The sequence below is a fragment of the Orycteropus afer genome, unplaced genomic scaffold, assembly GCF_000298275.1.
Source record: "Orycteropus afer afer isolate SDZICR_OR568_19922 unplaced genomic scaffold, OryAfe1.0 scaffold00057, whole genome shotgun sequence".
Classification (NCBI taxonomy): domain Eukaryota; kingdom Metazoa; phylum Chordata; class Mammalia; order Tubulidentata; family Orycteropodidae; genus Orycteropus; species Orycteropus afer.
This window is the reverse complement of record NW_006921644.1, coordinates 386,843-411,602: the sequence shown is the minus strand read 5'-3', so window position 1 is coordinate 411,602 and position 24,760 is coordinate 386,843. Positions and strand designations below refer to the sequence as shown.

The 24,760-nt window shown below is 42.6% G+C and overlaps 1 protein-coding gene across 1 annotated transcript in view; it reads right to left on the bottom strand.

Moving 5' to 3' along the window:
- CNTNAP4 (contactin associated protein family member 4) overlaps positions 1–24,760 on the bottom strand; it is a 330,923-nt gene that overhangs the window by 7,627 nt on the left and 298,536 nt on the right. The window contains exons 17-21 of the mRNA XM_007939189.2: positions 17,688–17,927; positions 14,803–15,027; positions 12,545–12,678; positions 11,647–11,734; positions 114–332 (exon numbers count right to left, since the gene is read on the bottom strand). Of these exons, the coding sequence (XP_007937380.2) occupies positions 114–332; positions 11,647–11,734; positions 12,545–12,678; positions 14,803–15,027; positions 17,688–17,927 (906 nt within the window). The remainder of the gene's footprint in view (positions 1–113; positions 333–11,646; positions 11,735–12,544; positions 12,679–14,802; positions 15,028–17,687; positions 17,928–24,760) is intronic.

The window sequence follows — 24,760 nt, the reverse complement described above, 5'->3', positions numbered from 1 at the left end:
ATCCATACACACACACACACACACATATATATATATATATCCACATCCATATATATATATAGCCAATGGACAAGCTGTATTGGTGAGTAGGTAAAGGAGTAGCCATAAGCCACCTGCAAAGGAGTGGGTCCTTTCCCTTGATGTGGCATCAGTGCCAGTCTGGGCTGCACAGCTGGACTCGGCCACATGTCCCTTAACAGTGACAGGCGCTGGGTGGCTGGGGTGCAGGGCAGCCTTCAGGGGGGCCACGTGGCTGAACTGCATGGCAGAGAGGCAGCCCGTGAAGCCCTGAGCACCGGCCAGCGCCGTCTCCTGGTCTACATCACTGTGTTCTAGAAATCCAAAAAAAGTCACAATATTAATAACAGTGCAAAGAGCAAATGGACAATGATGCAAGGGATGAGTATTAGAGTCTTCATGTAATAGCAACACATTTGCAGCTACTAAATTCCTTTTCCTTTGTCTTTATGAAAAGAGTCAGATCCATTAAGTCAGTCCACCACTATTGTCGAGATTGGTTAATGAAGGCAAATTTTTAAGTAGAGCTAATTAAAACTGATAGGGCTAACTCTCTGGAAATGATTAAAGGGTCCATAAAAAATGGGTCAGGCTGATGAGGGTTCATGCTATTTTACATTTTAAAACAGATCATTAAATGTACTTGTGGTAGGGTTTCTAGCCAATAGTAAAGAGGTTACCATGAAGTGCTTCCGAGAGATGGGAAGGAGTGAGCTTGGCTCAGCATCTCACACCTAAGCCACGAAGTAACAGAAACTGGGGGGAGGCCGCGAATGGGCTGAGTCTCCAGAGTGCCTTCCTCCATTGCCCAACGTGACAACCAGCTCTGACTGCAAGCTCTCTGATCCTGACCCTCCCCAAACATCCCAGGAGAACCCCATGATGTAGTAGGGCTCATGCTGTACAGTCATGAGGGTCTCTCCCTACTGACTCATGTACAGTAGTGAGAACTGTCACCCCTACTGCCCCATCCTTCTGTTTCAAGGACCCCACCCTGCTTTGAACCAGAGGTTGGTTAACATGGGGCTGCTGCAGTAACACATAATTTTACAGGGAAAAATATATCATGTGTGCTGGTTGCTTGGTGAGCATGAAGTCTAAACAAGGAGAATTCGTTCTCGAGTTTAAAATTCAAATGGGTCAGGCTAAGATGCACCAACGCACCCAATACGATCATAAAATGGCACATCTACCTCCCCTCGGTACTGCCAGTCTGTCGGCATACACAAAATCTAAATTCCTGTTTCTCTCAAAAGAAAAAAAAAAGGTACCAGGTATTTATTGAGTGTTTACTACGTGCAAATCATTGTGTGAAGGATTTGCCTCTGTTACTATTGAAACCTTACAGCCGCCACAAGAGGAACTTATCCCAGTTGTACGAGCAGGACTCTGCAGCTCAGAAGTGCAGTGGTTTGTCCAAAGCCACACAGTTGCTGACAGTGTGCGCGGGACCCAGGCCTGTTGGGCTCCAACCACCAGCTCCTTCCGGTCATCAGCTCCTCTCTGATTGACACATTATTTCCTTCGCTCTGCTTATAGCTTCTGCAGTGCCTTTTTTTTTTTTTTTTGGCTTGAGAGCTATTCTTTAAGTCACTCTGGGCATCTCCCATCTGATTGATTTTCTTGTTATAGCTAGGTTTTTGAAGGACAGTTCCTTTATTATTCCATTTTCATTCACATCATATTTCTAATAATAAAAATGCTGATGAAAAGTTTAGTACCATGAGTAGCATATCATTCTCCCTATAAAGCAAATGGGAAATTAGAGTAGTTACGTGGCTTTCCTACGGCCACACAGCTGGTGGTGGGGGAGTTGGTATTCAGACCCAGCCATTCTAACTCAGGAGGCCATGTTCTTGCCCCCAAGGCTATCCTGCCTTTCCACATGCCAGGTGGCAGTTCAAGCCAAGTCACAGCAACCTTACAGGAAGAGCAGAAATGCCCCAGAGGGTTTCTAAGGCTGGAGTGGCAGCAGAGGTTAAGCACTTGGCGGCTAACACAAAGATCAGCAGTTCAAACCTACCAGATACTCCACAGGAGCAAGATGTGAAAGTCTGCATGCATAAAGATCTACAGTGCTGGACACCCTATGGGGCAATTCTACTCCCTCCTGTAGGGCTGCTATGAGTGGCAATTGACTCAACAGCAGTGGGTTAATCTTTACAGAAGTCCTGTAGTGGCTGGTGGGTTGGAACCAGTGACCTTCTGGTTAACAGCTGAGATCTTTAATGACTGCACCACCAAGGTTCCTGACGTACAGAGGACTGAGGGAAAACACTGCTGCTCACAGTCGAGACCGTAAGCTCCTTGGAGGAATGGGTCACCCTCAACACCCAGCAGCATTCTGTTACATAAGAGATACTTCATCAATGGTACAGAGCCAAAGATCTAAGTAGTTCCACCAACACAGCAAGCACTCATCTACAGATGCATACTCAAACATATGTACTGTGGTGGTTATGTTTGTGTGTCAACTTGGCTGGGCCTGGTTGAGTGGCTGGGCAGCTGGATGCAGTATTCCCCATGATGAGACTGGCAATCAACTCCATGGTGGAATCTACTGTGAGCAGCTGTGTAGCTGCCTTTGGGATGTGGTCTGCTTCCTGTGTATAAAGAGAAGCCTTGGAAAATGGTCTCTAGCTTATGGAATGCTTAAACCCTGCATGTAGCCATGTCGTTGCTCAGCAGCCTGCCACACTCTGCCAACCTTGGGACTTAAAATGGACTTAAGTTAATGGCCTGCCATGTGCTTTGGTAACATCAGGCCTGTGCCTTTTTACTTGTCAACCTTGGGGCTTCTTAGCCTCAGCAGCCAGCAGCTGTGTGAGTAAAGAAATGTTGCTAGCTCCAGTGGGCCGGGAGCAGGAAGCAGAGCTGGACCCCAAGGTTGAGGGGCTTTCACCCAGCCCCTAGAGGTGGCACTTTGAACTTGGGTTTAAAGCCTCTGATTTGTAAGAATAAATTCCTGTTTGTTTAAGCCATCATCCCATTTGTGGTATATTCTTGTCAGAGCAGCACCAGGTAACCAGAACACTTACTTTCACGATTGCATTTATAGTATTTTAATAAAAAACAAAAAGGAAATATACTTTGATAGAAATGGTTTTCACATTTCTTCTGCAAGGCGAAAATGCTGAATAAAAATTTCTGCAGGTCTTTTAAGAAATCTTAGCTTTAAACCAAAAAAAAAAGAAAGAAAATAGACAACAGACAAGCTTCACTTCCCTGAAGGTCTGATATGAAGTGATTTGAAAAAGATGACATTTATGCACTGAAAGCATTTTACCTATTTGTAGAATTTTTTTTATGAAAATTGATTATTTTAAACTCTCAAACTTAAAATGGGCAGTGAGTCGGTCAATTAATACTTATTGTTTGAAGAGGTAGGGATACAGGACACAAATTTTCTGCAGTTCAAGAATCTCACACTGCTGGGGAGGAAGGCAGACAATAACCACAGAAACAGTAACAAGATGAGAACGCCAGGGAGCAAGAGTGCTGGGGAAACGGAATTGGACGACGTCACGGAGTGGGTCTGGAGCAGGAATTTCTCAATGAGTTAGGTGATTTTTCATGTTTACTCACAAGCCTGTTCTACTCCGTCATATGTTTTTGGCAGGTTCCCAATCAGAGACCCTATTGCAATAGAAGGGAACACTGACTGGCCCCGTGCCGCCTTCACCATTGTGGCCGTCTGAGCCCTGTTCGCAGCCACTGTGCCGGTCCGCCTCATTGAGGGTCTTCCCCTTTTGGCTGACCCTCTGCTTCACCAAGCATGACGTCCTTCTCCAGGGACTGGTCTCTCTCAATAACATGTCCAAAGGACATGAGAGGAAGTGTCGCTATCCTCAGTTCCGAGAAGCACTCTGGCTGTACTTCTCCCAAGAAAGATTTATTAATTCTTCCGGCTGGCCATGGTAAATTCAACCCTCTTTGCCAACACCATAATCCACAGGCATCAATTTTTATTCACTGCGCAGCTTTTGCATGTAATGAGGCAACTGAAAATACCATAACTTGGGTCAGGCCCACCTTAGTCTTCAAAGTGACGTCTTTACTCTTTGACACTTTAAAGAGGTCTTTTGCAGCAGATGTGCCCAGTGCACTACGTCATTTGATTTCCTGATGGCTGCTTCAGTGGATGTTGATTGTGGATCCAAGTAAAATGAGATCCTTGACAACTTCAGTCTTTTCTCTGTTTATCACGACATTGCTTTTGGGTCTAGTTTTGAGCATTGCTTTATGATGAAGTGTGGTCCCTGAATCAGAGTGGACTGCAGACACCACCACCCCCCTTCTCTTAGCAAGACCCTTGGGGGAGCCAACAGTTAATGTGCCCAGCTGCTAACCGAAGGCTGGAGGCTCGAGTCTACCCGAGGTGCCTCACAAGCACAGTCTGGTGATCTGATTCCAGAAAACTCCACCACTGAAAACTCAGTGCAGTGCAGCTCCACTCCAACACACACGGGTTTGCCACGAGACGGAGTTGTCTCCACAGCACCTCCTTTTCTTCATTCTCTCAGCAGTCTCAAGATATCATTCCAGCACCTTCTCATCTTGCTGCTCTATTACCTTTTTCCTAACTTTCCAAGATCTGAGTTTTTGGAATTTCACCCAATTATCCGTCAGTGTGAGTCTTTTCTCATTGACTCATAAAGAACTCGATGAGTCCCTCCATCCCACCACCCCTTATTTTCCCCCAAAAGTCCTTTCTTCTTTCATAATTAGGGATTTATAAAATTTCATCAAACAGTAAGATTCTTAAAATTCAACATATTAACAGCACTGATTTTTTTTCGTCTATTTTCTTTTTTCTTGTTGTGGAGAATACACGCAGCTGAACGGAAGCCAATGCAACAATCTCTACGTGTGACATTCAGTGACGTGGATTGCATTCTTCAGGGGGTGCACCTATTCTCACCTCCTTTTCCAAACTGTCCCTCCCCCATTAATATGAACTCACTGCCCTCTCCCTCTTTCCTCCTTAATCTTTCAAGTTGCTCTTGTCAATTTGATCCCATATAGTTCCTAAAAGTTGGTAAGCCCTTTTAATCTGCAGATAACATCTATTTTTCTTTTTTTCAACTTGGAAAATTTCATATATTGTGTGTGAAATGACTGTTCCACCTTTATATTTTTTTATTATTCTGGAATTCTAGTTATTCACAGTGAGTCTTCTCTATCTATTCTCTAAATCTATTTTATTTGCCCTCCTGAGTTCTAAGACTTATTTCTGTGTGGGTCAGAGTGCTTTAGCCACTTACTCTTCTAAGTGATGAATTTAAGTATTAGCAGCAATCTCTCCTTCCTGCTGAATTCTCCAGTTTAAAAAAAATCCTATTTTTCGCTACCCCAAAGTCATTTTGTTTTCCACTAGAATTTCCCTAAAGTGCTCTTACTAAGATTCATTTCAGTTGTTGTCTGTCTTCTTAAATAGCTTTAATTTGATAGGGGATGGCTCAGGAATTTTGCTTGTTCTCCCCTTTTCTTGCTGTTGAATCCTCTTATTATGTGCTTGGTTTTCTTGTTGATCTGTTTTGGTCTGCTTGTTGGTGCTCAGTCACGGACTTGCTTAGGTGGGAGAGGCCCAGAGAAATGTGGACAGTAGAGCTGTCTATGTAGTTCCTGGGTGGTGCTTATGGTTTGTCCTCGGCTGGTAGCCTAATGCCTAAGGCACTTGGCTGCTAACCAGAAGGCTGGTGGTTCAAACTCACCAGCCACTCCTTGGAAGGAAGATGGGGCCATCTACTTTCGTAGTGATACTGCCTCGGAAACCCAAGAGGGGGTCGCTATGAGTTGGGTCCGACTCGATGGCACAAAACAACAACACTGATTGAAAGATTGGCAGTTCAAATTTACCCAGCACCCCCACTCAAGAAAGACACGGGGACCTGCTTCTGTAAAGATTACAGCCAAGAAACCCTATTGGGCAGTTCTACTCTGCAACACATGGAGTTGCCATGAATCAGAACAGACTCAATGGCAGTGGGCTTGGTTTTTTGGTTTTATAGCTGCCTGTGCACCTGTGGTCAAAGCAGTGGGTCAAAGTACCAAGAAGTCTTTCCTCCTCACCCAACCCCAGGATAGAGAGGATGCTTCAAATTTCAGGTCATCCTCAGTTCCTGAGGAAACAGGGAGAACAGATACAGTGATGTTTTCAATGCTGACCTTTTACCAGGGGACCAGGGATCTGTGGACGTCAAGCATCTCCAGGATCCACAGGCTTCAAGCTCTACCCAGGTTCTTCTGGTTGGCCCCAGGCTCTCTTCTCAGTCAGAGCGTAGCGAGTCCCTCTACAGCTCTCTCACTAGCACCTTCCAGCTGCCCCTGCCTGCGGGGTGGGACCAACAAATCTTTGGTTCTGGAATGTTGAAGGGCTATAGGTAGACTTGGGGCTGGAGGGAAATACCATGGAATAAGGAGCTCTGCTTTGCTTGCTGAAAGTGAGGATGACTTAAGGCACCTACTGATGAAGGTTGAAGAATACAGTCTGCAGTATGGATTACATCTCAACATAAAGAAAACAAAACTCCTCACAACTGGACCAATGAGCAGCATCACAATAAATGGAGAGAAGATTGAGGTTGTCAAAGAATTCACGTTGCTTGGTTCTACAATCGATGCCAACGGAAGCAGCAGTCAGGACATTAGACGACGTGTAGTATTGGGAAGGTCAACCGCGAAGGAACTGTTTCAAGTGCTGAGGGGCAAGGATGTCTCCTTGAGGACTAAGGTGTTCCTGACACAAGCCATGATATTTCCAATCGCCTCGTATGCATGTGAGAGCTGGACAATGAATAAGGAAGACCGAAGAAGAGTTGATGCTTTTGAGTTGTGGTGCTGGCGAAGAATGCTGAAAGTACCGTGGACTGCTAAAAGAACTAACAGATCTGTCCTGGAGGAAATGCAGCCAGAATGCTCCTTGGAAGCAAGAATGGCCAGACTTTGTCTCACCTATTTTGGTCATGTTGTAAGAAGGGACCATTCCCTGGAGAAGGATGTCATGCTTGGTAGGGTGGAGGGTCGACAAAAGAGGGGGAGGCCTTCAGTGAGATGGATTGACACGGTGGCTGCGGTGATGGGCTCAAGTATAGCAGGGATTGTGGGGCTGGTGCGGGATCAGGCAGTGTTTCATTCTGCTGTGCATGGGGTCGCTATGAGTCAGAAACGACTCGATGGCACTTAACAACAACAACAACAACAAGGAGCTCTGATGGCACAATGGTTAAACACTTGGCTGCTAAGCCAAAGGTCAGTGATTCCAACCCACCAGCTACTCTCAGGGGGAAAGAATGCTTCCTTAAAGATAACAGCCTTGGAGGCCGTATGGGGACGTTCTACCCTGTCCCATAAGGTCGGTAGGAGTTGGAATTGACTTGATGGCAGAGGATAAGCAGCAGTTGTCCCAGAATTGAGTCCAAACAAAATGAAAATCTATATTAAATTGCTCATTAACTACAATAACAACAAACTGGCTTTAGAACTAATTTGCATCAGATATCTACATTGGCAGTGTGCAGACAAAGCCAATGATCTTACATGCCATTTGGTAAGATAGATAAAAAAAATCACAGTGTTCTTAAGTAATATCACTAAACTTTCTTATATGCCCTTTGGCTATGATGTGAGGTTTACAAAAAGGATTGCTGACAGATTGGAGACTGTTCTTAAAACTCTTCTGAGGAGACTGAGCAGACATCCTCTTCTGACCACACTCTTTATTTACACCTGGCTCCACTCACCACTGCAGCATTCGGAATGTACTTCCTGGCTCCGCTGACTCTGAAGAGATAAATGAGCCCTATGGGCCATCACCTCTAAATATACCAAAGCTACTGCTCAGAGAGTGAAGACAGTCTTCAGGCTTTTAGAAAATTGTTCTAGCCTAAGAATAATCCATGAGAAGAACGTAGACCTTGATTTTATACTGCATTTTGGATATAAAAAGCAAATGGAACACAGTCTATTAATTATGGAGGAAGCTGAACCAAGTGTGTTGGATGCAACCTGGTTCTTCCCACAATCACCATCAACTGCCAACTGATTACTGTTGTCAGTGTTCTCATGCCATTATAATGGCAAAGAATTCTTCTATAATTTTGGCAGAGAAGTGATCAACAGTCATTGTAAACTGCATCCAGCTTTTCAACAGTGATTTTTCTGTCACCTGACAATGGGTTAAATTTTGATAATGATTCATAATTTGGACACGTTTTCCCATGAGCAGTTTTATATAATTTTCAGATTACATGGTTGGGTTGTTACGGTTATGTGTCAGCTTGGCTGGGCCTAGTGTTGACTGGCTGGGCAGCTGGATGTAGCGATTCCCCATGGTGAGTCTGGTAATCAACTCCATGGCCGAATCTACTGGAGCAGCCGAGTAGTTGCCTTAGGGAATGTGGTCTGCTTCCAGTCTATAAGAAGAAGTTTTGAGAAGCGTCTCAGCAACTTTTGGCCTGCTTGAGTCCAGCATGTAGCTGAGTCATCGCTCAGCAGCCTGCCATGTTGTCCGCTGATCTTGGGACTTTGAATGGACTTGAATCAGTGGCCCGGCATGTGGTTTGATAATTTTGGGACTGTGCTACTTTACTTCTGGACCTTGGGTTTGTCAGCCTCAGCAGGCAGCAGCTGCCTGAATGAAGAGACGCCTCCAGCTCCAATGGGCCAGAAGCAAGAGGCAGAGTTGAAGTCTAAGTCTGAGGGGCTTTCACCCAGCCCGTAGAGCTGGCACTCTGAACTCAGACTCCTAGCCTCTTAAACAGTAAGAGAATAAATCCCTGTTTATTAAATCCATTCCATGTGTGGTATTTTCTGTTAGAGTAGCAATAGGTAAACAAAACAATGGTGATCTTAATTTAGATTTTATTGTTCATGTGGTGGAACTGTGGCCTAATAAAAGCTGAATGAAATAGCAAAACAAACTTATACCTGCATATTTTCCTTGATTAATTATATCAGAGAGAGGTCTGTTTTTATATATCTTGGGGTAAAGATTCCTCGTCAGGGAGCTGAACATGAGCGTTGACTAATCATCACGTTGACCCTGGAATTCATGGGCACTGGGAACAAAGTACCTAATAAAAAGGGGTGCCATGCTGTCGCCTTTTCTGCAGGAAGATCAGAAAGACAAATGGCTTTCTCCCCTTTCTCCAGTCCTCTTTTCTTCCAATGAGAATGGACAGGACCAATTTCCTCTCCAATCACGGTTAACAAGCATTACTAGCAGGTATCAAGCAAACAGGGTAATTTTTAGGTAATAATACCAAATTGCACTATGATGACATGGAAACTGTCTCAAACCTCCTATTACACTTAATAGACAGCACCAGCAGAAATCAGATTCTAATGGTATCACCCCAACTGGCCGTGTGGACTACGGGCAGCTTGCCTGGCCACCATCTCCTTGCTGCGCCCTCTCTCCACCCAAAGACTGTATCCACGCTCTTACCAACCCCTTCCCTTCTTTCTTCCATCAGCGCCTGCTCCTTATAAATCCACCCACAGGGAAGGGGGTGGGCTTCTGAAGTTAATTAAGACCATTGTTGTTGCTATCGCAGCTGTTTGTTTAAATTAAAAAAAAATCTTCTGTGGCTTCCTATTCTATGCTGTAGCTATAACTGGAATAAAATCCTTCAACATTATGAAAAAATTAATGTTTAGAAATGCCTAAGTTACATGTTCTAAGTTAAACAGCCGATTCAGAGAGACCAGTGTACTGATCTCTATGGTGGCCTGAAAGGGCTGTAAGTATTTGTCAAAACCAAAAAACCCACTGCTGTTGAGTCCATTCCAACTCATAGCAACCGAAAAGGATGGAGTAGAACTGTCACAAAGAATTTCCAAGGCTGTAATCTTCACGGAAGCAGACTGCCTCATCTTTCTCCTAAGGAACAGCTGGTGAGCTTGAACCACTAACCTTTCAGTTAGCAACCGAGTGCTTAACCATTGCACAAGCAGCCTCCCTCCCAACACTGAACTGGAAATAACTATGTATTTTCTTTTTGTTTGTTTTTAACTGAGGTTCTAACCATTGTTTCTGTACAGGTAATGTCATAACTAATACACGCACAAATTTAAAGTGCATATTGTCTCTTATTAAGATATCAGGGGGTTGGATTTGAATCAACTTTTACAGCTACCCAAAAACAACAACAACAACAAAAATCAGAACAACCATTTTATGTCAAAATGTGTTACTGATGATAGATGATCCTTAGCACAAACAGGAAGAGTGGCAGTCTTAAATAAAACTAAACCCACTGCCATGGAGTCAATTTTGACTCACAGCGATCTATAGGACAGAGTAGAACTGCCCCATTGTGTTTCCAAGCTTATGAATCTTTACAGAAACAGGCTGCCTCATCTTTCTCCCATGGAGTGGCTGGTGAGTTCACACTGTCGACTTTGGGTTAGCAGCCAAATGCCCTAACCCCTGTGCCACCAGAGCTCCTTCCAGGCTTAAATAGTTGGATTTCTATCATTAACTCTAGGCAACTCCCTGGGAACTTTTTAATGCAGCTTCCCAATGTCTGAGCAGTATTTTGCACATTTTTAAAACCACACCATAGCATGCATGAGGGACGATTTCATGTTATTTCCCTAGTTTGTTTGTAGAATAAGAACACATGCATTCAATGCTCAGCACAGCACTCGAAAGCCTATAACTATATATAGACTTAACTATTGACCTACTCAAGGGCCAATATTTTAATAAGTCACCCACAGCTTTAATCAAACAATCTCCAGATGCTGAAATTATGTACAAAAAGAATTTAAGGAATGATGAACTGAGGGGCAAAAAACTGAAAAGGTCAAAAAATGAACATTCCCATTTACCATCTTGGACTAAATATTCCATGAATTCATCAGACCAGGCATGAAAAGCAGATTACAGGAAGCACCCACCATCCCCACCACAACCACGACCAAATAATATGAAGTATCAACACTGCTTACTACTCACTTACAATCAAAAAGAAAATCCCTTTACAAATTTACTGCTCCCTTTCCATTTAGTTTTGCTGAACAAGTGTAAAAAAAGAGAGAGAGATGCATATGTATTTTGAAATTAAAATGGTAATACTGTGTATCTATTTCAGTGCTCTTCTTAGTAGTAACTGGCAGATATAAGTTCTTACTTACATAAGACATTGAGATTAGGTTTTGGCAAGACTTCTTAACAAGGCAAACAAGACCCAATCCACAACCTAACGCACAGTCACCAACTAGAAGAAAAGCGATTTTTTCTTGTTCCTTTCTTTTAGATCTAATCCTAGTTTTACCATTACATGAAGGCTTCTGTCTTTGGAAGCTAGTTAGTCCATAATTTGTGATTTCTACCTATGTGTTTAAAGTCCGAGAACAATATTGTGTTCCATTACACTGCGTTGACTTCTGTCCGAGGCCAGTGGCACCCCTACCATGGATGACACTTGCTCATCCCTCAGGAAGCAGGATAGCACGTCTCTCCGGAGCTATGGTTTCTACCAAGATTATCATGTGCTCCACAACTGAAATGAGGCAAGATATTTCTTTTTGTCATGATGGGCGCTTTCTGTGTTTGGAACATGAACCTCCTGATCAGTGTACATGTATCACCATTAGGAGAAAGTGGTTTCTTCTACTTACCTAAAATCCTGCCCAGTACAAGTGATTTGACTGCACTGAACTCTGTACCTGATGCCAGGTGGACTTGTCTCCTTGCAGTCTCATCAATCTACAGAATTGTTACATGTGATACAGGGATCCAAACGGATGCCAGTTGTGTTGAGAAACAGGCAAGAAGCAAAGACCAGAGCAAATGAAAAAGATAAGCACATATTAGTACAGCCCAAAGGCTTAAATTTCTTTTTTTTTTTTTTAAAAAAAACACAACTATTTAGAAAAGTGAGTATTATTTTTTAAACTCTTTCTATACTGCACATCTATCTTTATTTCTCTCTGCTGTAGAAGGAATTCCCAGTTAGCAAAACCACAAAAAGGTACAATGAGTTATTTTTCATCTCAGTACTTTTACTTGGCTTAGTGTTTGAATCATGTAGCTAAGAAATGTCCCTCTACCAGAGGGAAGCATATTCAGGCTTTTCTTCAAAAGCTAGTACAGTGAATAAGTGCAATTTCTCTGCTGGGCCTCAAATCATTTTTTATTCTGTGCCTGCAATCATTATTTTCTGTGTAAAAACTGTTGCTGCGTTTATACCCTTATGATGTCAGATGGTTGTGCTGAAGCACCAAGGATCCTCCAAATTGTGCAACATGATATATTAGACAGCACTTGCCTCCTGAGCAAAATGAAGCAACTGAGGAAAGTTTAGCATTTTAAGTAGTCAAGTATTCCTAACACCTTGGCTGGAATGTTATCGCTTATCGAAAACCTGACCACTTTTCATGTTCTGTTTGTGCCCTGTAGAACAACACTGAAAAGATGTGTGTGCCTTTGTTGGTGATATTACCAAAATTTTGCCCTTGGTCCTACATGCTCGGGAGTCTCTTTTAGTCCAGGCTACTGCTGAGCTTACTATGTTACCTCTGCAAAGACCACGCCTGCATCTCTGCTAATCTTCAAGTGGTGAAGCTGCCCGTCAGCCATGCTTTTAAAATCGAAGTTAATGACATCAGGATCTTGGTGTCTATTCAGCTGGTACCTGATCTGCAAACTTCCTAAAGAGGAGAAAAAAACGTGTATTTTTTTTCAGTGAAAACTGTGTTTTAAAAAACTACCTATCAAGACTCATAAATCTTCTCTCCTTGTTGTAACTATTGATTCATTTCTGGAGACAAGATTTAAATAGTAATTTGGATGTGCCTTATCGCAACAATTGCTAAAAGTCAGTATCAAAGTTAGATTGCACTGTTTGAAAAATCAAGACCAAGCAGGTTGCCAATGAGCAGTCTCCTTCCCTCAAATCTTTGAGTTTTCTTCCTCAGAAGTCAACACTGAGATGAAGCGTACACAAACCTCTGCTCTAGCCTGTGACATAAAGAGAACATACCTGGGATACTGTGAGATGGCAAACTGCTGTGGAAGAGGGGGAAGGGCATTCTGTTTCTATGATGTTATATTTTTCCTATATTTCACTTGACTTTAGTGCTTGAATCATGCAGCTAAGAAATATCCCTCCACCAGAAGGCAGAACATTCACATTCAGGCTTTTCTTTTTAAAAGGCTCCTGAGATGTAACGGACCAATGGAACTGCTGTAAGCAAATGCAGTTATACTAAAGACGAGAAAGAATTCCAAGTAGTCATGGCCAAAGACTCTGAAATGAATTCAGGGTGAAATGGACAGCTTTAAACCAAATCTGCTAATTGAATGAATTACCGACTTCTCTGCCTGCAGGGATGTCAATAAATACCCTTCACAGGATACCCTCCACTTGAACAAAGAAAATGCCCTCATGTATAGATAAGTCTTGGGAGCTCTGGTAGCATAGTGGCTAAGACACTTGCCTGCTAACCAGACGGCTGGCCGTTCAAACCCACCAGCCACTCCTCGGAAGGAAGGTTGGGCAATCCTACTTCCGTAGTGATACTGCCTTGGAAACCCAAGGAGGGGTCGCTATGAGTCGGGGCCGACTCCACGGCACATAACAACAACAACAACAACATAGATAAGTCTTAAGCTCAAAAGGTACAAGGAGTGTGAGTACACTTATCGAATGGTCCCATTCTTTCAGTTTGCCATTTGGTGCTCTTGGACCATATATGACCCAGTTGAAATGATATGTGCACACGTTTGTATGCATGTTCTTCTTACCCACATAGAGAATTCATTTCTAAAGTCTTTAGCTCTAATCAGGACAATGAGAAGAGAGAAAAGAAGCAATAAGTGGTTTTCTGTAGCATGGTTTCTTGTAACAGACTCATTTCCCAATCCACAGGCCATCACCACACATGACTGTACCAACGTATCCCTCCACTATCTTACTGACCAATAGGCATAGTGCCTAAGATATCTGACTGCTACCCAGAAGGCTGGTGGTCCAAACCTACCAGCCATTCCTTGGAAGGAAGACCGCAATCTACTTCCATAGAGATACTGCCTCAGAAACTCAGGGAGGGGTTGCTATGAGTTGGATTTGACTCGACGGCAGTGAGTTTGGTTTTTTGGGTTTATCTGGTAGAAATTTTCTCGCACTTAACCAGTTGCCACAGAGTCAGTTTTGCCTCACGGCAACCCTGCGGGTATCAGAGCAGACTGTGTTCCCGTGGGGTTTTCAAAGGCTGATTTTTCAAAGTAGATTGCCAGGCCTTTCTTCTGGGGTGCCTCATTGTGGCCTCAAAACCTCGACCTTTTCAGCTAGCAGCTGAGCCCATTAACTGTTTGCACCAGCCAGGGGTTCCTTCTAATGTGTATCGCTGGTTCGTTAACATCCCCTCAACTTCTACAATTCGCTTTGAACAAAATATGTGTCATGTACAGCAAGGCATCTTCCCTCAAAATGCAGCACAGAGCTGACTGTGATGATTTCTATGGAGTAGTAAAGAGCTCCTATTAATAATAAAATATAATAACAGATATCTTCTTATAATGAACAATAAACGTTCATATTAAATGTGTGATATTGTAAGAATCATGAAGAGAGAAAGGTATCTTAATAGTTTAAACAATTCTTGTAGGTGAAAGATGCTGGATGGCACAGAGTTAAACAAACAAACACACAAACAAAAATGGGCACATATTTCCCCCTTGTTGGTATCCCTGAAGGAAGACCACAAGAACATCCGTGTTACTGCCGACCTAACGCAACTCCGTTTCCTCTCCCCCATCTAAAAGGCACTCACCGTTTTTGGCAATGATCACGGAAAGGTATTCTTTATAGAAGCCGCTCAGATAAAGCAGCAAGCTTGGTGTCCGTGTTGTTCGGAAGCTAAACTCGATCGTTTCTCGGCTCAGCTTCCTGTCACCGTGGAACGAAGCAGCATGGGAGCTGGAGTTTTTGCTTAAGGAATAATTTTCTTGAAAATTGTAAATCACAGCTGAGCCAGGTCCAAAATACGCAGAAATCTCTGAAATGACAGGCATGTTTGTGATGTCGAAGGAAAATTAAGGACAAGGATCTTGCCCTTGTTTGGGTCATATTAATTGATGTGGCAGGATTTAAAAAAAAATAATAATGAATTTCATCAGCGTAAGAACACCTTCACAGCGGACATGAGTAAAACAGCCTAAAGCACTTGACTGCTAACCAGAAGGCTGGCGGTTCAAACCTACCAGCCACTCCTCGGAAGGAAGGATGGGCCATCTACTTCCATAGTGATACTGCCTCAGAAACCCAAGGCGGGGTCGCTATGAGTTGGGTCTGATTCGATGGCAGTGTTTTTTTTTTTTTTTTTTTCTGGTTCATGATGATGCTGCAGTGGCTTTATCTTAGAATTCCCCGCAGTGAATTCCCTCATGTAACTTTACCACTGCAAGCTCCATGCACTCCTCTCTGAGTTGGGACCTAAACCAGAATGCTTGACTTTTGCTTTCTTTAACTGCCATTGTCTCTTTCAGCGTCGGTCTCCTGTAGCTGGGATGCTCTGATCTTCCTGTAGTAGCTGGAAAAGGAGGGAGTTCGGGGCGACCCTTAACTTCCTGGATCAACGGATGCCAACTGCCTATATACTTTCTCCTATTTATTGTTCATTGAAAAAGAAAGGTAGGCTTCAGGGAAGTGTTAGCATCAATCTGAGAGCCTCTGCTTAGCAGGGATCAACATAGGAAATTACCCAGCTGTCTTAAATCAGTTTTTGAAAGCACAGTATTTTATTTAGTATAAGACTAATTTCCCATATGTATGCATGCACCCCACCCTCAAACACATATTCATGGAAGAGAGGAGAGCAGTGGGAGGGAGAATCAATTGTGTACCCCTGAACCCTGCTTTCTGCATTATCATAAGCAGATCACTATTGACTGAGAGTTGCTGCTGAGGTTTACCACCAGGTCACGGAGCAGTGGCTCATCTCTGTCAGCAGCCCAGAGGTCTTTCAAAGTTACTTGTATCAAATACAATCCAAAACAAAACCAAACTCGTTGCCACTGAGCCAATTCTGACTCACAGTGACCCCCACTGGGTTTGCAAGGCAGTAAATCTTTACAGAAGCAGACTGCCTCATCTCTCCTCCGAGGAGAGGCTCGTGAGTTTGAACCACTGATCCTTGGGTTAGCACCCAATGCCTTAATCACTATACCACCAGAGTGTCTAATTATACACGATACAAAACACAATCTTTACATCCGGTGTAACGGGTGGATGCACAGTAACTTTCCCGATGAACCGGCTTCAGAAAGTGAACACTTAGGAACGACCGGTCACAGGTGCATTTGAACTTTAACGGGGCAAAGCCTCCTGGATGGTCCCAGCAGCATGTGATTTATCACCACAGGTTGACACATTCCTGACAAAAAGGACCTGAAGAGTGCTCTTGTGACAATTTTTCATTAACTAATCCCAGGGACTTTACAAACCAAGAGTTGCTCCTATTTGGAGTCTGTTTTTGCTAGGCTCCTTCAGGAAAATTCCGAAAGCCCAGAGACACTTAAATAACACTGAGCTGGATGACAGTCTTCTGTGAGGAACCAAAAAGGGAGAGTAAAGGCCGAATGTTCCAGATCACTCAATGCCGCACTCACTTCCCTCCTTCTTCAGTGAACAAGACCGGTGAAAACCAGTTCTCACCGAGTTGACTCCAACTCAAAGTGACTCCACGAGTGTCAGAGTAGAACTGAGCTCCACAGAGTTGGCAACGGCTGAGTTTTCAGAAGTAGGTTACCAGGCCTTCCGGCCGTGGTACCTCTGTGGACCTGACCCTCCAGCCTTCCAGCAAGCAGCTGAGCGCGTTCCACAGGTCCTACCCTGGGACTCCTCCGTGAGCAAGAGAAGCTGAAAAATACTCTACTATTTCACTTTGCTAACAGATAGTCTACGGATCATGCAGCAAAATGTCTGAGGGTCTCCATTTTATTAGACACCACTATTTAATGGGAAAGCTATATACGTTCTTAGCCAAGATAGTTGACGGGGCAAAAAATGGGGGGGGGGGTGAAATTCAAAATGCTTGGCAAATGTCTTTGACTTGCCAAACATTATCAGTAAAAATAGCAGTAATTCCTTTAATGATTTTAAAGTTGAGCGCTGCCCCATGCCAATATGTTGACAACCATATTATTTAAGAGCATCAACAGCAGATGGAGAAAGGGAGATGGGATATGTAACACTATAAGATGCCCACAGACAACTTTTAGAGGATTTATCAGCTAAGGAAAAAAATAAAAAATAAAAAACAACCACATTTGCCACGAAGTCAGTTCTGACTCCTGACAACGCCACTGTATGGTCCACCGGGGTTTTCAATGGCTGATTTTTTGGAAGTAGAGGCCAAGACTGTCTTCTGAGATGCCCCTGGGTAGACTCGAACCACCAACCTGTCTGTCAGCAGCCGAGCATGCCAGCCATCTCCACCACCCAGGGACTCCTTATCAGCACCACCCTGTAGTTTCTTCAGTTAAGTCAAACGCCTAATAAGATGCACTTGGCATTTAATAGGTACTTTGCAAAAGAAATTCAAAAAGAGAAATGTTTTTGTTTCAAACAGCTACACAGGAGGGAAAAAACGAAAGAGCCCGATGTTTTACTCATCCCGGGTAGGGTTTCCTGTTAAGATGGCTGCGTCACACTCACCGTTTGAGCAGAATGGCCCTGTGTAGGCGGAGAAGGTGCAGTCACAGGAAAACCCACTGGGCTTCTCCCGGCACTTCCCGCCATTGCGACACAACTTCCCGTAGCTGCCGCAGTGTCCTTGACAGCCAGGTTCCACACCGGGCGTCACCCTGGCTCTCTCTTCCAAGTCCAGGGCGAGCCCGTTCAAGTGCAGAGACCGGATGCACCCCAGGAAGCCCCTCTGTCTGGTGGCCGTCCCACCTATAAAGGAAAGTACTGGAACTGGTGACACGCCCTAGGTGTTTTGTTCAAGACTTAGAGACCAAACAGAAAGGAGGCCTTTCAGAGAATATTGTGCAAATATTGTGCATTGTTGTTGTTGTTAGGTGCCGTCGGGTCGTTTCCAACTCATAGCAACCCCATGCACAGCAGAACGAACTACTGCCTGATCCCACGCCCAGCATTAGGGAACACAATTGGTGACCAGAGATTAAATTTGTGACTGGATATGAAAAGACTTTAAAAAAAATGAAACATCAGTTCAAATATTTTTGTAAAAGACTGAATTGTTTAAATGTTTGATTTCTAAAACATTCATGAAACTTTTATGTTGGGAAGGTTGTTATATTAGACTCGATTTTAAAGAACAAAATAAAGGCCTTATCTTGCTTTCATTCAAACTAACAGTGATATGTCCTGGTATTGTTACGAAGAAATTAATTTTTTTGCAATTGTAAGTAAGCATGTATTTATGGTTAAGTATAGTTTGTCCTTTATATTGAAAGCTGATCCTGCTGCTCGTAGTTTTTTTTTTTTGTTGTTGTTGTTGTTTTTTGGACTTTTTATTGTACTTTGGATGAAAGTTGACAAAGCCAATTAGTTTCTCATTCAACAATTGACACAAGTTTTGTTTCGTGACATTGGTTGCAATCCCCCCAATTTAACGGCACTCTCCCCACTTCCTACCAACTGAGTTCTCCATTATTGTTCCTTCATTCACTTTTGCTCCCCTCCATTCAAGAGCAAGTTTCAGAGCCTTTTCTGACATCTATTTTGGCCTCTTCTTCCTTTCCTGTCTTTTTAATGAGCTTTTGCTTTCTTCATGTATGATATTCCTGATGTCATCCCACAACTCATCTGGTCTTCAGTCACTGCTGTTCAATGCATCAAATCTATTCTTCAGATGGTCTCTAAATTCAGGTGGGATACAATCAAGGTCGTATTTTTTCTCTCATGGACTTGTTTTAATTTTCTTCAGGTTCAACTTGAACTTGCACAGGAGCAAGTGATGGTCTATTTCCATAGTCAGCTCCTGGCCTTTTTTTCTTTTTTCCCCAATTTTATTGTGATTTGTGTGAAAGTTTACAGAACAAATGCATCTTCCATACAGCAGTTCATATAACTGTCTCATTACATTGACTATAATCTCCCATAATGTGACAGCTCTCCTCCTATTTCCTCCCCATAGCCACCTCTTCCCTGTGTCCTTCCCTCCATGCATACCTGCCCCCTGAGCTGCCTCCCTGTGCATGCACAGCCCTTCTATTCTCCCATGACTGATCTCTCTAAGGAGTGTATCTACCTAACAGAAATGTTCAGCTCATATGCCTGTCTTTTGTTTGGATGGAAGCCACAGGAGTTGGTTCAATTCCAGACCTGAAGGGCAGCTAGGGGCCATAGTCTCAGGGGTTCCACCAGGCTCTACCAGACCAGCAAACTTGGTCCTTTTTTTTTTTTTTTTTAATGGTTTTGAGTTTTGTTCCGCATTGTTCTCCTTCTCTATCCAAGATTTCTTACATAGATCCCCCTCTGAGTGGTTGACAATAGTATCTGGGCACCATCTAGTTCTTCTGGTCTCATAGTCATATAGGCTGAGGATCACATGGTGCAGCAGTCCTTGGGTCTTTGGTTCCATGGGTCTTTGGTTTTCCTCATTCTTCTTTGCTCTAGATGAGGAAAGACCCATCATTGCATCTAGATGGCTGCTTGCAAGCTTTTAAGATCTCAGTCACTGCTTGCCAAAGTAGGATATGGAACAGTGTTTTGTGTAGTATGTTACGTCAATTAAGCTTGATGTCCCCTGTGACCATGGTCCTGAGCCCATAGGTCCAATTACTTGCTCCCTCTGGGTAGCTGGCTGTTCCTGGCCTTATTTTTATTGAAGATACTGAGCTTCTCCATCACTTCTCTCCACAGATGTAGTCGATCTCATTCCTGCATATTCCATTTGACAAGGTCCACATGTACAGCTACCATTTATGTTGTTGACAAAGGTATTTGCAATGAATAAGTGGCCGTTTTGCAAAATTCTGTCACGTGATCTCCAGCATAATTTCCATCACCAAGGCTACATTTTCCAGTAACTGATCCTTCTTCTTGGTTTCTAAATTTGCATTCCAATCATCAGCAATAATCGATATATCTTGATTGCATATTTGGTCAATTTTAGACTGCAGATGTTGGTGAAAAAAAACAAAAAACTTCAATTTCTTCATCTTTTGCTTTGGTGGCTGGTGCATAAATTTAAATAATAGTCATACTAACTGATCTTCCTTGTAGGCATATGGATATTGCCCTTTAACTGACAGTACTGTACTTCAGGATAGATCTTGAAATGTTCTTTTTGATGATGACGGTTATGCCATTCCTCTTCAATTTGTCCTTCCTGGCACTGTTGTTGTTGTTATGTGCTGTCGAGCTGGACCCGACTCATAGCAACCCCTCCTTGGTTTTCAGAGGCAGTATCACTGTGGAAGTAGATTGCCCAACTTTCCTTCCATGGAGTGGCTGGTGGGTTTGACCCGCCAGCCTTCTGGTTAGCAGTCAAGTGCCTACCAGAGCTCCCCCTGGCATAGTAGACCCATACGATTACCTGATTTAAAATGGCCAATACCAGTCCACTGCAGCTCAGTAATGTCTAGGATACTGATCTTTATGCATTCCATTTGATTTTGGATGAGTTCCAATTTTCCTAGATTCATACTCTGGACGTTCCACATTATGATTTTTAATGGATGTCTCTAGCTGTTTCTTCTCGTTTTGAGTCTTGCCACATCAGCAAATGAGAGTCCCAGAACCTTTACTACATTCATGTCATGAAGGCCGACTCTACTGGAAATTGGATTGTGAATCTGAAGGCTCCACAAGCCCCAGGGGTGATTGTTACGCAGATGCTCCCTGGCCTACTCTTTCACAAGCTCAATCCCAATAGCAATGAAAGCTCTAGGTAGACTTTCATGTAACCTTGTGTCCAGGAATTCTACACACTAAATCTTAGAACTTGAAGTGGGAACATGGTGTCTCTTCTGAACAACCTTGGCACTGCTACCAGAGGGCTCTTAGATGGTCCGGGGGCCTCTAGAAAGAAGCTCCACCTTTGAGCAGGGGAAGCCGTATCTCATCGCCAGCATCCCGTACATGCTGTATACACATCTGCTTTTCCTGTGAGTTAATGAGCCCTAGTGGTGCGATGGTTAAGCACTATAGCTGTTAACCAAATAGCTGGTGGTTCAAACCCACCAGCTGCAAGAGAAAGATAAGGCAGTCTGCTTCTGTGAATATTTACAGCCTTGGAAACCTAAGGGGGCAATTTTACTCTCTTACAGGATAGCTATGAGTCAGAACTGACTTGATGGCAGTGGATTTGGTTTTGGTGTGTTAAATATATGCTTAAATAGTATTCATAATAATGAGAACAAAAATCAGCATTACATTTATAAATAAGACCTCTTAGCTCTGTAATTTAAAATAGTTAATATGGTGGCTCAGTGGGTAAGACATTTGGCTGCTAACCAGAAGGTGAGCAGTTCAAACCCACCGGCTGCTCTGCAGGAGTAAGATGAGGCAATTCTTAAAGATTTACAGCCTTGGAAACCCAATGGGGGTCTTTATGAGTCAGAATCAACTCAACAGTAGTGGGTTTGTTTGTTGTGGTTAATATTTATCTACTCAAACAGTTTCAATTACATTTTAGAATTATCAGGAAACACAATGTCTAATCACACATAACGAGTTGTGTGATACACATATTGAGGATTTCTACTTTCCCATTAGGTTTCAAGTTAAAAGATACAACTATTCTAGAAAACAGGGCTAATGTAAATAGGATTGGACCTGAGAGCTTAATTAAAGATTTCAGTGCCTTTTTGGGGTTAGAATATGTCAAATTAAAATGAGTTGCAGTTTGATTAATTGATTCTGGATGTTTCTGCTGAGCTATTATGTTTGGAACTGTCTTCCAATTAATTTTCTATCAATTTACCTGCCATACTGTATCAGATATAATGAATTCTGGAACTTCACAAACACGGAGTATCTTATGAAATACATGCCTAACCTTTGTATGTGACTGAACATAACTGAGTCTGATCACTTACATAACAGTAGGGGACTACTGCATCTAACTAAGTCTAGGTGCTGAGTAGGAGCCAAGGTAGCCTTTACCTGCTGGCTCAGTCCTTTTATCCTGTTCATCATTCTCAGGAAGCTAGTCTAAGTGACAGATGCTATTGTCACAGGATAGGAGCTGACTCTTTCCTGTGCCAATTTTCTACTACTTTTTTTGGCAGGAAGACCTTTGAGATTAAACTTTAATTTTTTAATGGCAAATTATTCATGTGCTGTGCTTGAAATTTATTGAGAACTAATTGGGAACAACTGCATAATTTGTCCAGGGGCCTTAGAGGGGAAAAAAAAAAAAGAAAGAAAAGATCTCAATACATCTCTTTAAAATTCAAAGTTAAGAAAAGTTGTCTGGCAAAGTATAGGGAATCTCCCTGACCTCGAAACTGTGGCAGAGAAAAGGCACTTAAACCCCTGTCCACAAAGGAATTCAGGGCACAAAAGACATAACATGATAGGATATGTCAGCTGGTCTGAAACCAAGACAGGGAACTGGAGGGGATGTGTGGTCTTCTCTATATCATATAGTGGATCTTGAGCCCTGTCCATACCCAGCCACCTTGGGAGAAGACTTAATATATACCAGTTGTTGTAGCTACCATTTGTCTGTCAGTTGGCTGTACTTTGGTGACTTGTGTATTCCTCTGATGCCACAAGCTAGGCCACCAGTGTTTCAAATACCAGCAGGGTCACTCGTGGTGGACAGGTTTTAGTGGAGCGCCAAATGAAGACAATGAAGATGGACGTGGTGATGGACTTCTAAAAAAACTGGCCAGTAAAAACCTTAAGAATACCAGTGGAACATTTTGAATCACACAATCCTATGGTCTACTATGCTGAGAATGACCAATTGAGAGGATCAACATTGCACTTATTGTCAAAAAGAACATTTCAAGATCTATCCTGAAGTATAGCACTATCAGTGATGGGATTATCTCCACACACTTACAACAAAAAACAGTTGATAGGATTATTTTCAAATTTATACACCAACCACTAATGCCAAAGATGAAGAAATTGAATGTCTTTTTTTTAATCAACTTCTACAGTCTGAAATTAATCAAACATACAATCAAGATGCATTGATAATTACTGTTGACTGAAATGCAAAAGTTGGAAATGAAGAAGAAAGATCAGCAGTTGGAAAACATGCCCATAGTGACAGAAATGATACTGGAGATCACATGATACAGAATTGTGGAAGACCAACAACTTACTCATTTCAATTATCTTTTTTCCAACAATGTAAATGGCAACTATAGACCTCATAGATGGAATACACAGGAATCAAAGTGACTATATCTACAGAGATAGACAATGCAGAAGTACAATATCACCAGTTACAATTAGGTGAGGGCCAACTGCAGAACAGACCATCAAGTATTCATATGCAAGTTCAAGTTGAAGCTGACAAAAACTGAAACAAGTCCATGAGAGCCAATGTATAACCTTGGATATATCCCACTTGAAATTAGAAGCTGTCGCAAGAATAGCTGTGATGCATTGAACCACTAATGACCAAAGACAGATAAGCTGTGGGATGACACCAAGGACATAATACATAAAGAAAGCAAAAGGTCATCAGAAATCTAGGAATCAAAGAAAAGATCACAATGGATGCCAGAGGAGACTCTGAAACTTGCTCTTGAATGCAGACTAGCTAAAGTGAAAGGAAGAAATGATGAAGTAAAAGAGCTCAACAGAAATTTCAAAGGGCAGCTCGGGAAGACAAAGTAGAGTATTACAACAAAATGTGCAAAGACCTGGAGTTAGAAAATCAAAAAGGAAGAGTGTTGTCAGTATTTCTCAGGCTGAAACGACTGAAGAAAAAATTCAAGCCTTGAGTTGCCCCTGTGAAGGATTCTATGGGTAAAATATTGAATGACACATCAAAAGAACATAGAAAAAATACAGAGTCACTGTACTAAAAAGAACTGGTTGAAGTTCAAGCATTTCAGGAGGTATTGAAAGAAGTCCACACTGCAGTGAAGGCACTGGCCAAAAGCAAGGCTCTAGTAATTGATGGAATACCCACTGAGATAGATGAACAAATGGATGCAACAGACTAGGTGCACATACTTGATATGCCAAGAATTTGGAAGACAGCTACATGGCCAACCAACTGGAAAAGATCCATATTTGTGCTCATTCCAAAGAAAAGTGATCCAACAGGATGCAGAAATTATTGAACAATAGCAATATCACACAAAAGTAATTTTGCTGAAGATAATTCAAAAATGGTTGCAACAGTACATCAACAGGGAACTGCCAGAAATTCCAGCCAGATTCAGAATAAGACCTAGAATAAGAGACATCATTTCTCATCTCAGATGGATCTTGGCTGAAATCAGAGAATACCAGAGAGATGTTTACCTATATTTTATTGGCTTTGCAGAGGCATTCAGCTGGGTGTAACATAATGAGTTATTGATAACATTAAGAGAAGGGAATTTCAGAATACTCAATTGTGCTCATGTGCAACCTGCACCCGGACCAAGAGGTAGTTGTTCAAATAGAATAAAGAGTTTAAAATCAGAAAAGGTGTGTGTCATGGTTATTTCCTTTTACCACACTTACTCAATCTTTACGCTGAGCAAATAATCCAAGACTTTGGACTATATGAAGAAGAATACAGCACCAGGATTGAAGGAAGACTTATCAATGACCTGCAATATGCAGATGACACAACCTTG